This window comes from Vitis riparia, chromosome 7, assembly GCF_004353265.1.
Source record: "Vitis riparia cultivar Riparia Gloire de Montpellier isolate 1030 chromosome 7, EGFV_Vit.rip_1.0, whole genome shotgun sequence".
Taxonomy (NCBI): Eukaryota; Viridiplantae; Streptophyta; class Magnoliopsida; order Vitales; family Vitaceae; genus Vitis; species Vitis riparia.
This window is the reverse complement of record NC_048437.1, coordinates 24148407-24166124: the sequence shown is the minus strand read 5'-3', so window position 1 is coordinate 24166124 and position 17718 is coordinate 24148407. Positions and strand designations below refer to the sequence as shown.

The following is a 17718-nucleotide window of genomic DNA, read 5'->3' as shown; positions in this document are numbered from 1 at the left end:
GCACCTTAATATGCTCTCAACACACTCCTCAATGGAGTGGAAAGTTCTAGTGTGAGTTACAATAGTGACCTTGACCATCTACTTTCAAAATTTAGTATCCAGAAGTCCATATGCACCAAATGCCAAGGAAAATGAACCTCCATAAAATCTGGAAAATAAAAAATAAAAAATTAAATAAGTATAAAAGCCCTCACCAATGAAAAAGATAGCTTTCCATCCCCCCTTCCACGTGGAAAATAAACTGTATTACAACTCCCACAAATACAACTAGGTTCCTGGAATCTAATTTTTCAAAGGCAAATCCTTTTCCTCTCCTCTGAAACCCTGTGCCTTCCTGGAAAAAACCCTCATACTAAAACCATCTTTCATGCCCAGACAAGAGACAAATTGAGTGTATTCACAGCACCTCCCTCACCTTCTCCACCATTCCCCTGTTCCCAAGACCAAAATGCCACCCAGTTGCCTCCTCTACTCCAAAACAAACCCATTCCAGAGATCTTCCACTGGTGACACTTTTAACCATCTTTTGCAGAAAGGCATCCATCTTTGTTTCTTGGAAGTACATCACTTCTGTCCTCCACTAATTGACCCCAATTCAACACCCCCTTCTCAGTATTATTAAGCCCATTCACATTCCAAGATAAAATTCTTATACTTCAGGAGGCATGTCTATCCTATAAACCCTGTACTTCAGAAAGGCATCTATCTTTGTTTCTTGGAAGTACATCACTTCCGTCCTCCACTAATTGACCCAATTCAACACCCCCTTCCCAGTATTATTAAGCCCATTCATATTCCAAGATAAAATTCTTATACTTCAAGAGGAATGTCTATCCTATAAACTGTGTACTTCAGGAGGCAAAATTGTGATCAAGTAAAGGAATTGATGCAAACCAAATAGTCTCCACAACCCTTAGGTCCCTATAACTTCTAGCATGTTGTCTCCTAGATAGTGTCAATGGAAAATCAGACAACAATCATCTCCCAGCAAGAAACACGTCTAATTGTTCCCAGACTTTTTTTATCAGAAACAAACATCTTTATTCATCAAGCAACTGATAAATACAAGAAGGACAAGTAATCCTTCAAGATGTACAAAGCTTTGGTTAGAAAGTAACCAAGAAACCTATCCACAAAACTAATCCAAACTCACAGAGAGAAAACCAACATTCATAGAGTAGAGAAACAATAGACCCTCAAGGTGGAAGGAAATCTCCAACAAAGGAGGCCAAATGTCTTGCTCCTTGATCGACAAACTGATCTACAACTTGGTTGGCTGAACAAGGAACCCAAGAGAAGGAACAACCAAACCCATTTGCAATATCTTTGATTTTGTACATCCAATTGTCAAACTTTCATGAACCTCTTTCACTATTAGTCACCCAAGATATTAGAATGGTGTAATCTGGTATAATCTCCCTCTACAAATAGATTGAATAGGCATGAAGCTTTGGCCTACAGAAAACCCTCCAATAATGCCAATATCTCTGCCTTGAAACCCAGCCCCTCTTCTGCATGTTTTGAATAAGCTCTCAACGCTTTACTAGAGTGATCTCTAATCACACCTCCAATACTTATCTGGCCAGGGTTACCCAAAGAGCAACCGTTAAAGTTCAACTTTATTGAACCTACTAGAGGAGGTAACCAATCAATCATAACTTTCTTCTTCTACCTAATAGAGTATCAAAGGACTCCTCCAATCTAGCATTAAGAGATATAGAGGAATATCAGCAAAAGACTTGGTTATTGAGGCCCGCAGGGAGGAGAAAAAGTAAATCCAGTCCAAGATGACATCCACAGATCTCTATCTATCCTAAAAAATATTCACATTCCTCTCCATCCATATAAACCATATCAAGGACAAACAGTCACCTGCCAAAGAATCTTCCCTTTTGTAGGCTTCCAAAGCCCTTAAAGAAGGCTATGCCCCTAGGAGGAACCCATTCAACTTTGGCTATGTAGAACAATCCATGCCAAAGTACTAACCATTTTACAATTTATATGATAGGCCTTTAAATGTATGTACACACAATGTGTCACATTTTTAATCACAACAGTCTTCCCATTTGGACACCAATTCAACCCATATTCTTTTCAAAAGGAACATGCCATCAAGAGACAATATATTTTTTGATGGGTGCCATCAAGAGACAATATATGCCATTTAACTACCAATCAACCAACATTTCCAAACTTTGTCCTAACCTTCCTGGCCAAAAGAACATTCGAAACTTTCTACTGCCTTCAACAAAATTTATTTGAACTTATTTGACTTTTTGATCACCAAATGGTTACCATAATATATGTATTTATACAATGAAGGGTTAAGAATATTAAGTAGAGGGCTAAAAAGGATCTGCCAAATCAGCAGCCAACACAGAACCTTGCAAATATATGATATTCCTTGGGGTGAAGAGGGAGAGCCAATCTTCCTTTTTACTCTAGCATGTCACAAACAAACAGAAAAGATAACTCAGAAAGTGTAGAAAGTTGTGTGGCATCTCCCGAATTAAGAGAGGATACTGGGTGGGCCTCAACTATATTTGGAGACTGTCTGCACAAAGGATGTGATCAAATGGAAATAATATAATAACATGTTATCAATAGTTCAGCAAAGATGGCCCACAGAAATCAATTATTCATGTAAGCAGTACCTTGATGCATTCCTTTCCAGTGTGTTCATCCTCAACTACTACAGCATCCATAAATTTACCCATAGCAACAGTAACAGCAAGGTTATACTTCTTCTGTGTTGGTCTACAAAGTTCAGTCATTCGACCATGGACTCCTGGAAAGAGGCGCTTGAGTGTCTCAACCGCTTGAGACAACCGGGCATCCCTCTCATTTTCATGTCTATCAGCCTTCAATTCCCGTAGTTGGTCTTCTATTTCACTAATTCTCAACTTATATTTTTGATGTTTTTTCCTGTATAAAAAAAATACTTCTCTTATTTGTACAGAAAATCTTAAATAGAAAACATCAATCTAATCAATATAAATGAAGCAGATAGCTCACAGATTAACCTACAAAAAAGAATATATCAGCTTTTAAGAAAGCAATAGTTAATCTACAATGCCAATAAGATGATTTACCTAGAAGCCCCAAGTTTATCTTGCATCTCACGTAGATCCTTTTTCTCTTGTGTGAGATCTTTCTTATGTTTGACAGATGCATCAAGAATATTTTTCAGTCTTGTTTGCATTTGTTCCTCCTGTGAATCTAGTTCTTCCTTCCTATTTGTCAGCTCTTGAAGATTTTCTTCCAAATTCTTTCGTGCTTCAGTATCAGCATGCTGTTGTCTATCTAGAAGCTCTTTCTCATCTCTGAGCTTTGCAGTTTTCATTCCAGCATCCTCCTTACTGCAACATCAAGAACAAATGACAATTTCAAGGCATTTTTTAGCCCACAAGCTTTAAATTTAAGTAATTTGATTAAGTCAAGAAATCCAGGAATATGATAAATGGATCAAAAGATGGGAGAGAGAGAGGTGGGTGGGCTGTTGTAGAACAAGCACATTGCACACATGTAACATATAGTTTAATAGAATATTATGTTTCTTTTTTACAAGACAAGCCCATTTTGAATTTTTTTTTTTTAGAAAAATGATTCCATGCATGTACTTTATGGTTAAACAGAATATTAATGTTCTCTACAACATAAGCCCATTTCAGTTTTTAGATAGCATAAATATTTGAATAATTTTTTGACTTCCCATGTGGAACAACCAAGCAACCCATGAAATTACAAATATCAAATTCCAGAGACATCAAATCTGTAATTTTGCATAATTTATTCACACAGGCATGCACGCATATATACAAATGAAAAGGTTGATATAGAAGCAACAAATAATAAATAAAAAAATAAACCAACACTCAGATTTTATCATTATCAGATAAGTAACACTAAATTATATGGTTTATACATGACAATGGATAGAACAGCCATGGACACCAGCACAATTACTAACTAATTGCTACCACTATTATAACCTCATTTACAATTATACGCAGTACAAATTATATGTAAATACAGACACATGAAAGTAGGCAAGGATGTATGACAATCAACAAGCAAACTGTCATACTTTGAAGACTCTACTTTCTCCAGAGTGTGAAAACCTTCCAGGAGGGAAAAGGAAGTATGAGAACAAATAAAAATTCTGAACAGGAAAAAGCCTCCCATAATAGTAGTAAAAAACGGAGCTGAAAGGTGAAAGAAATTCATCTAACCAACCCCAAGTAGCTGAAATTAAGGCTTTATCAAGCTGAATAAAAAGGAGATGATTTTAAAATCTAAGATACTAAAATTTCAAGGTTAACATTCGGCAGAAAAATAAGAAATAGAAAAATCCTCATCTTTGCACATCCAAGATGGAAATGGTAGAAGCATGCACCAGTCAACTGTCCATCATGCCAAAAAAAATGCCACAAGACATGTCATTATAGTTCATAAGAAAATTCATATAGCCCACCCCATTTAGGTTATGTTTGGTTCACGGAAAGTACCAAGGGAAGAAAAAAATGCTAAAGAAAATTATTTTCTCATGTTTGGTTATACTATGGAAAATACAAAGAAAATCAAATATAATTAAAATTATTTACAAACTTATACATTTTCAAATTATTTAATCTTTATAGTAAAGAGTTAAAATAAGTGAAAGAAGTTTGAAATAGCATATAAAAATAATTTATTGACTTTAAATCTATGTTTTATTTTCTTCACATTTTCTTTCCTTCTACTTTCCCTCTCTATTTTCTTTCCCTTGCATTTTCTCTCAAATTTTCCGAGAAACAAACATAGCCTTAAGATTCTGATGATGCATGCTGCCCATTTATCAGCCAGTTAAAACTTTTGTCATGAGCACAACAATTCTGAGTCAGACACAACTCTTTAATAGATACAGGCTTCACAATTAACCTCATGTTTTTCTCTTTCTATTGCATTATAATCCATATAATCAGATAAACTTTCAGATTATAGAGATGCACAATAGCCTTTTATAGCTAATAAGACTTAGGTGGTATTTGTTTTTTTTTTTACTTAATTCTAAATAAAACTTAAGACTAAATACTACTTAATAGTGTTAAGCATTAAGTTGTTTGTTTTTTTTTAATATTATATTTCTATTAAGTATTAAGAAGTAACAAAAAAAATCAATTGGTTCACTGTAGTTATGGTGATTTTTAGCATTTAAAAAATTTAAGAAAAAGTAAAAAGTAAAAAATAAAAAATAAACTACCTAAAGTCTAAAAGCAAGTTACTTTCAGCAAAAAGTTAAAAAAACAAACACCCTCTTAGCTTTTTCTTGCTAATAAGGCATAATTCTTATAAGGCCCACATCACATCCTTCATGAGGTCTTTGATAGATCCTCCAACACCCACCTGACCCAAGTTTCATAAGGACATTAAGGAGCATCTGTCAACATAAAGCTTAATGATGCCCATATTTAATGAGAGCCTTCACAGACAGAACAATCTCCTTTCCTCCCCCAGATGAACAAACCACCACTCAATCTCCGATATTGAGGCCCAGGAGGATGCCCCTGAATTATTTAAAAAGCAAAATTCAAATTCAAGTTGAGAAACAGACACGATCCTTCTACCAAAAGTCATGTTTTACACATCATGACAGAAAACTCAAGTATTTCTCTTCAACCAAATCACCCAAACAAACACTGAAAGTGCATAACCAGTACACAACACTATGGATGCTTTCCCAGTGCAGAATATCTTTCAGGACAACCCACAGAATGTCCTCCAGAAAATACAACCACAGCCAAAAGACCTATGAAAATTACAACAAAAAACACATGATCAGCTGTCTCCTGTATCAGAAAACACTAAAGACAGTCTAGACCAAGGGTTTTCTGATGCCTAATCCTTGAAGCAAACATTTCACTAATTACTACTATTCTAGATACATTGAGGTACGGGATTATTAGGGAACAAGATTTTTTCTCTGACTTTTGTTGGCAGTAGCTCCTTGGCATCAAAATTTAATTGGAAAAGACAAAATAATTGACTTCCTTAGAAACACATGCGAAGGACATGGATGTGTTTGCAATCAAAATACAAAAAATCTCATTGGAAGAGAAGCAAGCTCCAAATTTCAAGTGCTGTAAAGGTTTGTAAAGAATACCAACAGAAATGAGGGCATTCCAACTTCTTGAGAGTCTAAAAAGACATGGACAGAAAATATTAAAAAATTGGTTATCAAACTAAAGATCTTCCTAAAATCTAATATTTGGTTCATGGCTAACACTTACTCTCTCATGGCCTAAAAAATCCAGATAACCCTGAGAAATAGGCTTCCATGAACAACAGCGAGAGCACCTTCCAACATAATCAGCATCCCAACCACAATCCTACAAACTATACTTGTTTATAAAAATAAAGCAAGGAGCTGAATTACGCCCATTCCATGGAAACCACAAACATATATTGGTGATGGCTACACTTCTTAAAGATGCCATGAAAAGACTACCTTCTACTTAATCAAATGATCTAGAAACCTCCCAAACATCAGATCAGAGGATCGACATGAAATCCTACTATTCTAGCAAGTACACTAATTGGGACTGTAAAGATTGACATAAGGTAGGTAGATATGAGCTAAACAAGCTTTGGATCACAAGTCTTTCCCCCTCCCAAAGAAAGAAACACATTTTCACTTATCCAGCCCTTAGAAACTTTCTCAAGGGCCCCATGGTGTTGGGCTTCTGGGATGAGAGCCTAGGGAAAGATCTAAGTATTTCAAAGACAAATCGCAACACACACACCCCAAATGATCCAAGAATAAGCTTAACATCAGGAGTTTTGATTTCTTCTCCAGATGAGGAATAGAGGGAGTTATCAGCAAACTAGAGATAAAGACAAATTCTCTCTCCTAACTCCTGAACTTTTTACAATACCTAATCCTGGCACTCTGCTAAGTTCTAACAAAACCTACTAAGGACTTCCACAAACAAAAAAAGAAATGAAAAAAAGGACAGGATCCCCTTGCCTAATCCCCATATTGGCATCAATTAATCCTTTAGCTTCCTTAAAGAAAGAGAAGCCACCACTAATCTAACCATACTATCTCAATCCAGTAGCCTTTCTGACATATGGTATGGTCTAGAAATCTCAACCAACTCTGCCACCTAGAAGTCAGAACATGTGAGAGTACACAGGCTCAGGGGATATGAAAGCATACCAAGTCCACAATCATAAGACAAGTTAATGCATATATAAAATATTATGTCTTTAGGAGAACATGTTAAAACAATTTGGCTCTCAGTTAAATAGTCAACTTGTCATGCAATGGGACTTATTTGCAGAAAGGGTTTAACTTAACAATGGTCCAAATCATCAACTGTAACTGAAAACTTCTTGCAGGAAAGCAGTTCACCTCACAGAGCTCCAAATCTTAACTCAGTGTTGGAAAATACCTTAGTGTTTAAGCCCCAAAAAATTGATATCCCAGAAACAATGCAAATAGAGGAACATGTAATAGCATCATAGAAAAATTCAATGCTTCATAAATTGACAAAAACGAACTTACAGAAATTACTTACATTCGGTTATATTCCTTTAGTTGACTGTCAGCTAATTGAAGCTTTACCCCGCCATCTTGAACTTTTTCATTCACATCATCCAGGCTTTTAGCCACATCTTGCAAGTCATTCCGTAGCTTTTCAATATCATAGGCATGCTTCCTCCTTTCTTCTCTCTTTTTGTCAAGCTCCTTACGGCTGCTTTTGATTTTTGAATTTATGCGTGACATTTCCTCCTTTAATTTCAGAAGTTCTGGTTGCTGTGAAAAGGGATATACCAGGCAAATCATAAATAGAATTGCCACATTAGTTGCAATACGCCTCAATAATAATCTTGCACACTCCATGTAAAAGTTCAACAAAAAGAACACAAAACACACCTAGGGGCCTATTTGGCAAAAGCTTAAGCTTAGTCTATCATGGTATAAGAGCTCTGGTTCAGAGAGGTTTTGGGTTCAACACTCTCAGATGGTTTGTCCATTTGTCCTTGGGCTAGAGTTGCATGTGAGAAGGTTGTAAGCTTATACGTATTGTTGAACACATTTTTTAAGCTTTTGGAGCAAGTAGCAGTTCAACAAAAACAATTCATGAATAACAGTAATAGAGGCAAGATCTTTGTATACACCTTGTATACTTTTGTGCACTCTTTTGTTAGGCGCTTTTAATAGATTCAATCTTTGCCTATCAAAAAATTATTAATAGAGGCAAGATGTTAGCTTCAGTTTATTACCCATCCTAACACTGATTTGGAGCATAGGGAGAAGGAAAAAAGAATCCCTATTCTTGACTATGTAACAGAGAGTAGTGAAAGTCTTTCATTCAAACACAATATATGCACAGATAATAATTCAAATTTTTGCATATCAAATTGTGGCCTAAAATTATATGATATTCTGTAATGGATTAAAAAAATAAAGAAAAACAAATTAAAAAGAAGAATCCTGCTCTAAGAAACTACTGAATATCAACAATTATCATGCTATATATTTTATGAGGTGTCTGTCAAGATAACAAATTCTTCTTGTCATATCACATTTCCACAGAAATTATAGAAATTCATGCAAAACATTTTGAATAACAACCCTTTTTTTTTAGTCAGTGAAAGAACAAGGCTACTAAGGGAGTGCCCTCTAAAATACCTACTATGTAGATCCCACCACAAACATTTCAGCACCAATTTGAAATTAAACATGTCTCAATAAGTACTTCATCTCAATGAGTACTTCCTCCCCAAATAAAGTTGATCAATATCACAACATTAACCTTTTTTATAGAAAACAAACAATTTAATACCAAGTACCATGAAATAAGTACAAAGAAGGATGAGAAATCCTTCCTTCTTAATACCATCCACTACACACTTATGATCAAAAGTAGGACAAAACTACCTATTTAAAATAAATAAATAAATAAATAAATAAATAAGAGAAACAGGACACTGCTAAGCTAAAAGCGATCGCTAATACAAAATCAATACTCAGGGGTAGAAAATCCCCTACAAAGGGCATCAATTGTTTCGCTACCCACTTTGCTAGCATATCCACCATGTGATTGGCTGAACAAGGAATCCAACAAAAGGGGGCACCTCATCTCTGGAGCAATATCACAACATTAACTTATGCACAAGCAATTGCAAAATCCCAAATAGCAGTGCATCTGATGCAAATATTTTAGTTTTTTGGCCGACATCCTCCCAATCCCACCCCAATTGATATATAAACAAACAAATGAACTAATTTAGAAGGTTCTAGAAATATGTAGCCCTTATGCTATTGGATATACCAAACTATATTCCCAGCTTACAGTTGGTTAGAAGGTACTAGCAATATGTAGCTCTTGTGTAATTGGCTAAATGCATATTCAAGGCAATTTATCAACCATACTCTCTTCCCAGTGGGAGGCTGAATCTGTGTCTACTGGAACAAAGGAAATGGGTTCAAGGTTACAGTTTGTGGTAAGGCTATTACTAGTGGAAGAACAACTTTGTTTTACAACAGAAATTAATTTGATGTGGTGCATCTCATTCAACACATCATATTCCTACCATTTAAAAAGATTAACCACTAAAAAATCTATCGAGGATAGTGGACCATTTTGACTGTCAAATAGTAGATGCCCACCATACCACATGTACAAATTAGAAATGAGAGAGTCCTTAAGAGCTTGGTTACTTCATTGCACCCCTTCAAAGGTTCTTCAAATGCATTCTTTCCAATATTGTCCAAAAAAGACGAGGAGAGACTGTTCTCCAAGCCTTTCTTCTCTTCTTACCCAAAAAGCTCCCATTCCAACTAGTTAATAAATCCATCACCGCAAATAGGAGAACCCATGTAATGTCAAATAAAGAGAATAGCAAGTGTGTGTGTGTATATATATATATATAAGAATAGCTCTCTAGCTATCCCACTGTGGATGAATAGATGGTCTACTAATTTATCTGCATTTTTGCACATACATAATAACCCACCAAAAAACACCCTCTCCTTTTTAGATGGCCAGTGGCTATGATCCTTACCCAAGCCACTTCCCATATAAAAAATAAAAATAAAGCCTCGCTTTGGTAGGAGTTCAAGTGCCCTAAACTATTTTTGATGGGAAATATGCTTCACCCCAAACTAGTTGATCGTTGAGATTTATCTCATAAATTGTACTCAATTGTGCATATATATTTGATAGAATCCATCCCTAACTTTATCACAATGCACATACATAATAACCCACTAAAAACCACCATCTCCTTTTTAGTTGGTCAGTGATTATAATCCTTACCCAAGTCACTTCCCATATAACAAAATATAAATAAAAATAAAAAATAAAACCTCGCTTTGGTAGGAGTTCAAGAGCCCTGAACTATTTTTGAGGGGAAAGACGCTTAGCCCCAAACTAGTTGATCTTTGAGATTTATCTTATAAACTGTACTTAATTGTGCATATATATATATATTTGATCGAATCTATCCCTAAGTTTATCACAATGGCCGAGACTTGAGAGGGTTCGACAAGATACCACTAGATTCAGTGTGCAGAATATATGGGGGACACAATTTCAAATGGTTTACGTACACAAGCCAAGCATGCTTCTATGGTATTATTTCAGGAAGGATGCAGTGGCCCACAGGGCCAAGTACTCTTATCAGGTTAACACTTCAACCACAAATAACTTTGAGTGGTTTAGCATGATTAAATAGTATGGAATTAAAAGATGTACTTCATTTTGTTTGTATAGCTATTTCAAAATTTAATGTGGACCATGATTATATGACATGTTTCAAGACCTAATTCATATTCAACACTTGTTGACCACGAAAAATGCAATTAGTAAAAAAAAAAAACAAAAACAAACAAAAAAACAAAAAACAAAACAAAAAATGCCAAACAAAAAAGAAGAAAAAGGAAAGAAAGAAAAATCTTGACCTACTTGTTAAAAAAATTATATGAATTCATAGGCAGTTTTTATGGCCACCGAAAACTAGATTGTTAGTCTTAGTTGATTCCAATCTTCATTTAAGGCACATCCAAACAAGGTAATAAGAATCCCAGTAAGGCTCCCACTGCCAATCTTGCCATGGGAAGTAGAGTACCATTCTGAAGTTTCAATTCCACAAACCAAAAGCATGCTAATTGTTAGAACTCATGAGAGTTTGCCTCTGAAGTTTGAAAAAGACTTAGTTAGACTTAGTCTTTGTTATTGTTTCATATCAGACTCTTGCTCCATAATTTTCTGTTTTCAGTTAGTAGAAGTAGTGCCAATAAAATCTGAAAGTAGCTGAGATTTTTTTGCAATTTCCGTTTGGTTGTAAGCCTATAAATAGGCATTCTCATTTGTGAAATAGATGTGTGCCTTCCTTCAATTCTTAACTCTCAAATTATTTATTCTTTCTCTGCAAGTTCTAGTTTTTTTACAGATTGTTATTGTTTCATATCAGATTCTTGCTCCATAATTTTCTGTTTTCAGTTAGTAGAAGTAGTGCCAATAAAATTTGAAAGTATCTGAGATTTTTTTTGCAATTTCCGTTTGGTTGTAAGCCTATAAATAGGCATTCTCATTTGTGAAATAGATGTGTGCCTTCCTTCAATTCTCAACTCCCAAATTATTTATTTTTTCTCTGCAAGTTCTAGTTTTTTTACAGATTCTGACACTAATTGTTTCACATCCAATCTAACCAATGAAGTTCAAAGGTCCAAAGGTCCAAAGGTCCAAGCCCATTTTAACTTCCTAATTTCTGATCTAATACACCACGATCTTGGGTAGTCAAAAGTCAAAACTTCAACAAAACTCAACCTCAAACTGTGCATGACATATGAGATTATTTTACTACATACAATGTAGCTGTTCCATAATGAATTTTGTTCATTTAACATTTTGACAAGAAAACCATAGTTTCTATTAGCAATCTAAGCAAGAAACGTAAAGAATAGTTATTTTTTAATCATCTTTGTAGTTTTGGAAGGATTTCTCATCCTTTATTGTATTTAGGCTTTTTTTTTTTAATTATGGATAAAAAGTATATGAGTAAGTCCTCCCCACAATTACAAAAAAACTTGAACAAAAAATGAACGAACTTCTCCACTATACATGGAGACCTATACAAAATAATTAAGTCCACATAAGAAAATTCATAGATGTCATCTCGTCAATCCCATATTAAACTCCTCTCATTGCTATACAAACTTTTTTGATCTACACACTGAATGCTAATTGTCCTAAATAACATTGAGAGGAAGGCGAGAAATAGAATTGCCTTTGAGGGGGAAGAGCTCTCTATCCAAAGGCTAAAAAGTTCATTTATTTCTTATCTTTGGTCAGAAGCGAAGGGGTACTTAGATGATGTTCCTTTAACTCTTTTTTGCTTTCTAGATTGGTTGGGCCATTGGTGAGGGCGGGCTGGTTGTATTTCTTTTTTGCATCTTGGTGCTTTTGTGGTGGAGGCTGGTGGTAGCTGTATACTTTTTGTATACCTTGGGCTGCTTTTTTGGCAGCCCTTTTTAATATATCTTCCTTTTTATCTATCAAAAATAAATAAATAAATAACATTGAGAGTAAGGCCTTTAAAAGTATTAGTACAAGAAGCCCAGAAATATGGATAAAAGTGAAGAAGATCCCACATCATTATTGTATTTGACCTTTCAATGCAATGAAATGGAAAAACCAATTTAAACAAATTAAAAATAAAGAAATATAAACAGTAACCAAAAGGAACTCACATTCTTGTCAAGTTTATTATTTTTGTCTGAGATCTTCTTCTCAAATTGAGTAATCTCTTTCAGATATTTGGCTTGTTCTTTCTTCGCTTTACTTGCTTCACGCTCACAACTTTCTTGTTCTTGAATAACATCTTTACGGCTTTTGTTCTCAGCTTCAAGATCCTCATTTATCTTGGCAATATCCTTTTCTATGTTCAGTAACTTCCATAGAAAGTGTTCTTTCTTCAAGGATTTCTGCAGGAAAAATAATGAAAAAGTCATATCACAAAAGAGAGAGAGAGAGATAGATAGAGAGAGAGAGAGAGAAAGAGATTAATCTCCACACCATGAGCTACAAAGGAAAAAACTAAACCAATGTGCAGAAAATAACAATCGACTGTAATCTTGAGCTTCGATCAACTACTGAATTTTACATAAAAGAGTATGTAACAAGAAATAAATATAGACATATTTATAAATGTACAAAAGTTATATAACACAAGCATAACTCAAACCCTCAAGGAGAGGCGAGAGGGAGAGAAGAAGTGCATGCTCACACACACACACAGAGTGAGAGAGAGAGAGAGTATAAAATGAATCACCTTATTGAATAAATCCAAGATCCTCTAAAAACCCACCCTTGATTTTCTCAAGTTCAGATACACATACACAAAGAGAAAGAGAAGGAGCACGCACACACAGAACATGTGCTCATCCTCACACAGACAGACACACACAGAGATCACATATAAAATGTCTCATATTGTCAAATAAATCCAAGATCCTCTAAAAGTTCATCCCTGATATTCTCAAGTTCTCCAGAAGAGAATACCCTGGTTGCCCCCTCAAAAGTGATTTTTCTTGAAAGGAATCCTAAACATCGATCAACTCATGAAAAGTGGCAAGTTCAACTGGTGGAAGCAACAAGGAAGAGAACACTAACCACTGATCAACTCATAACAAGTGGGAATTTTATTGGAGTTGAATCTGCAAAAGAAAAGAGGAAATGGCCGATTGTTATCCCTTGTATTGCAGTTCATCTGCTATGATCTAGAGTGTTGCTTTTGTTTGGGAGATGTATGGATTATGCCAACGTTAGTGATCAAACCATTAAAAGGATGGCGCAGGAGATTTATTAGCAAGGGTATGAAGAAAGTGTGGAGAACTAGACCTACTCCTGTTATATGCTGAATCTGGAAGAAGAGGAACAAGGGCACACATTTTACAGGGACAATCTGTGACTCCAAACACCTTATTGTAAAGTCTTGACCTGTTGAGTGTCTGAGAAGCACTGATGCTTCCTCCTTACATTTTCATTGGAACTTTATTTTTTATATATATGTATATATTGAAGGATGGTTTTCTTTTTCTCTCCTCTTTTAGGCATAAGTTCTGTAGATCACTCATGATTGGTTGCACCGCCCCTGGTGCCTTCCAATGGATTTGCTTGTCCATAAAAAAGAAAAAGAATCTTTTGAAAAACAGAAATGAATAATGAGATAGTAGATACCAAATAAAACATTTGGTAACAGAAGAGTAAAACCTATGAGGGTACCTTCAACATTTTTAACCCCTTAAGCCACAAGAAAGGATATTAGAAAAGAATCCACCTCCATGCTGTACTACAATTTACATGGTGAATTACCACATAGCAAATGTTAGCAACTTGCAAAATTTAGTTGGTGTTAAAAAACTATAGATATATCAATACCTTCTTCTATTTTACTGAATGGCATGAACTTTGATTAATTGATGGGCTAACAACAATTAATCACATCCAAGAAAAGTCATGTACATGATAACTACTTAGCATATGAGAACAAAAAATTAAATGAACTTTAAGGAATAGATATAAGTATACAAGGAAAGAAATGAGAAAGAATTTGGGTATGTCCACTCCCCAACCGAAAGGCAATAACAAAGAAAAAATTCAAATGCAGTTAATCTTATGAGAAGCATATGGAATATTTTAATATTTAATAGCCATAGATGGCTCACTGCAGTGTAAGGAAGATATATAAGCTATGCTTTATATAATATATGGTCATTGGCATATAAATAAGTTGCAACATGTAGAAAGACATGAAAATAAAAATCTGCAAAAATCCTTATGATGCATACCAGTTGCTCTTGCAAGCGGAGATGTTTTTCAGCCTCTTCTTTCTGTTCTTTCTTCTGCTTTCTTTCCATCACTATTGTTCTTTTTTTCTGATAAACAAGTGCTGACTTTTCTTCAGCCCTGGCCTTTTGCTCTTCAAGATCCTCATAATCTTTCTTGAGATCCTCAGACCCAGAGATCTGCTCAAGAAGTCCTGTAAGTTCTTTGGGATTTTTAGATGCAATTGACTCCACATCACCCTGCATAACAAAGTTGATCAGTTGTCAGGAGTAATCTCCAACTTCCAACAAATTCAATTGTCCAAATTATCATACTAGTAGCAGAATAATGACAAATTAGAAGGCTAATGCAATATAGTAAACATTGTCTCAACAAGCATTATCTGTATTCCATCCCCTTGATAGTGTGACTCCATCAGGCCTTGCACCAAGATTGGTGTGACTCTATTCTCTGATTTAGGAGAAAAAAAAAAAAAAGACCCACATTTTAAGTATTGGTCTCAGTCACAAGTTCAGTTAGATCAATGCAACTCGGTATCAGCTGATACAATGTGATACACAAAAACAATCTATGGAAAAATATGTTATAACAACTTTTCCACTATGAGTTATAAATCTTTCTTCTCAAGCACATAAATTTTGTAGTCACTTTTTATTGGTAGATGTTGGAACCCACCACAGGAAATATTTTTTAACCTTTCCCCTAACTTCCCATTTAGGAGGCTACAGCAGCAAAATCTTATGTGACAATACTTTCTTGGCAGCGGTTTTGATTCTTGGGAAGATAGGAATAATAGGATCTTTGAGAAAAAATTGGCTTCATGGATCTATCCATAAGAAGGTGAAGGAATTTAAATGCTTTTCCATTTCTAACTATATGAAAGAATCGAAAGGAACTTCTTTGTAAAAATGATACCATAGTCAAGCCACTTGCTTTAATCCCAAGTACCTCAACCCACCAAACACATACAATATATAAATATTGGCATGTTTATCAAGATGGTGATGGATGTCTGCATATATGTTTTATCTTCTCTACACCATCTGATATCAAATAAAAGAATTCAAATAACATTTTGTTTTAAAGTGGAATATGAAAGGCAACAGGATTCCTCAAACATTTGTTGGAAGATAGCTAACATTTGTGGTGTTCTGTCTCAATATTCAGCCATAATCCTTTCCCTTTGCCTCTTCCCCTCTTCTTTTCCCCACCTACCACAAAGAGAGGGAGAGAGAGAGAGAGAGAGACAATCACTCAACATAGAAAAATGTTCAATACTTGATGCCCATACCATGATCTTACTGCAGAGAAGACTTCACAGTTTAGAGCAAATGCCAACAAAGAGTACAAAGTAATAAAACGGCATGTTTGTAATGAATAATTTGGTTCAGTTTGAATTGAATTGAATTGAATGCTAGAAAATGCCCACATGCATGTTAGTATACGCTATGCTTCCTTTTGATATCATGCAAGAGAGGATAAGAAAGAGGAAAAAGGGAAAAAAAAATACATGATAAGGAAAATTCTCAAAAAAAAAAAAAAAACTGTGAGCTCAATAATTGTTTTTTTGTTTCAGATAGCATAGGAAAGGTGGGACCTCATTCATGGTATGAGTTTACAAGCCACAGGGGAGGACAATTTAATGTGAAGGAAAAATTTCAAGCGAAAACTTCTAATAACTCCTTATGGAATTCAGAATTGTTTTGTGCTGAAGACGTTTGGGTTACATGAGCACCATTGAAGACCTGCTTTTTTGTCACAGAAACAATGTGGAGAAAGATCATAACCATTGATCTCCTTATGAGGAGAGGTGGATGATGGCGAACAATGTAGTCATTGTAAAGCTAGTGAAAACAAGCAAATCACATTCTAATGGAACCAATGTGTTGGGATGGGAAAGGTAGCTTTCCCACCAAGTAAACTGGGTATATAGTTGGGTGCACAGTTCAAGTCCTCATGAGTGTGGGATTCAGCTGAGGAAAAGTTGAAGAAAAGATTGGCTTCATGGAAATGTCAGCATCTCTCCAAAGGAGGAAAGCTAACATTGTTAAAAATATAAAAAATAAAAGCATACTCTAGCCTGTCAATTTATTTCTTATCAAATTTCTTCATTCCAAGAAAGGCGAGCATTGGATTTTAAAAATTCAGAGATGTTCTACAGGAGATGGGCTATTTGAAAAGAAAATTCATCTACTAAGATTTTTTTTTTTTTTTTTTTTTATAAGTAAACCAGAAATTCATTAAAGAAGAGGCAAAAAGCCACACAGCATACAGGTGGTATACAAGGCGGCTAAGGCCTCTAAAACAAAAAACCAAAAGAGACTCACCACCCCTTAAGTGGATGCTAACCACTCCAAAAAGCCTATAAGGGAGAGAGACTCCTCACCTATATACAATCTAGCCCAGCTTCATAAATCACAAACAAAAAAAATTCTTGAGTTTCTAGATATTCAACACCCCCCCCCCCCCCCCCTCCCCTAAAGGCTAATCTATTCCTCTCCTTCCAAACCGTCCAAAAAATACACAACGGGATGGATTTCCAAACCTTTTTCCTTTTCTTCCCCACAAAAGGGCCCCTCCAGCTAATTAAGACCTCCCTTACAGTTTCTAGAAAGACTCACTTAACATCTACTAACTCAAGAACAATATCCCACAGGACTCTGACCATTATACAGTGTATAAGAATATGATTTACATTTTCTTCTTCACAACCACACAAAAAACAGCAATTTAGGAGTTGTAACCCTCTTTTCTAGAGGCTATCTAGAGTAAGCACCTTCCCCCACGTTGCCTCCCAAGCGAAGAAAGCGACTTTGGGTGGAACTCTATTCACCCAGATACACCTTGAAGGGAAAGCGGTGTCATTAGGATTCGCCAA

At 35.3% G+C, this 17718-nt stretch overlaps 1 protein-coding gene across 2 annotated transcripts in view; it reads right to left on the bottom strand.

Annotated features, from left to right (window-relative positions):
- Positions 1-17718, bottom strand: part of LOC117918595 (structural maintenance of chromosomes protein 1) — a 52062-nt gene that overhangs the window by 12349 nt on the left and 21995 nt on the right. For both annotated transcript variants that reach the window (XR_004651895.1, XM_034835348.1), the window contains exons 2-6: positions 14843-15079; positions 12743-12976; positions 7560-7798; positions 3093-3359; positions 2655-2925 (exon numbers count right to left, since the gene is read on the bottom strand). Coding sequence is in view for 1 of the 2 variants with exons in the window: in XM_034835348.1 (XP_034691239.1) it covers positions 2655-2925; positions 3093-3359; positions 7560-7798; positions 12743-12976; positions 14843-15079 (1248 nt within the window). In the remaining variant the exon portion in view is untranslated. The remainder of the gene's footprint in view (positions 1-2654; positions 2926-3092; positions 3360-7559; positions 7799-12742; positions 12977-14842; positions 15080-17718) is intronic.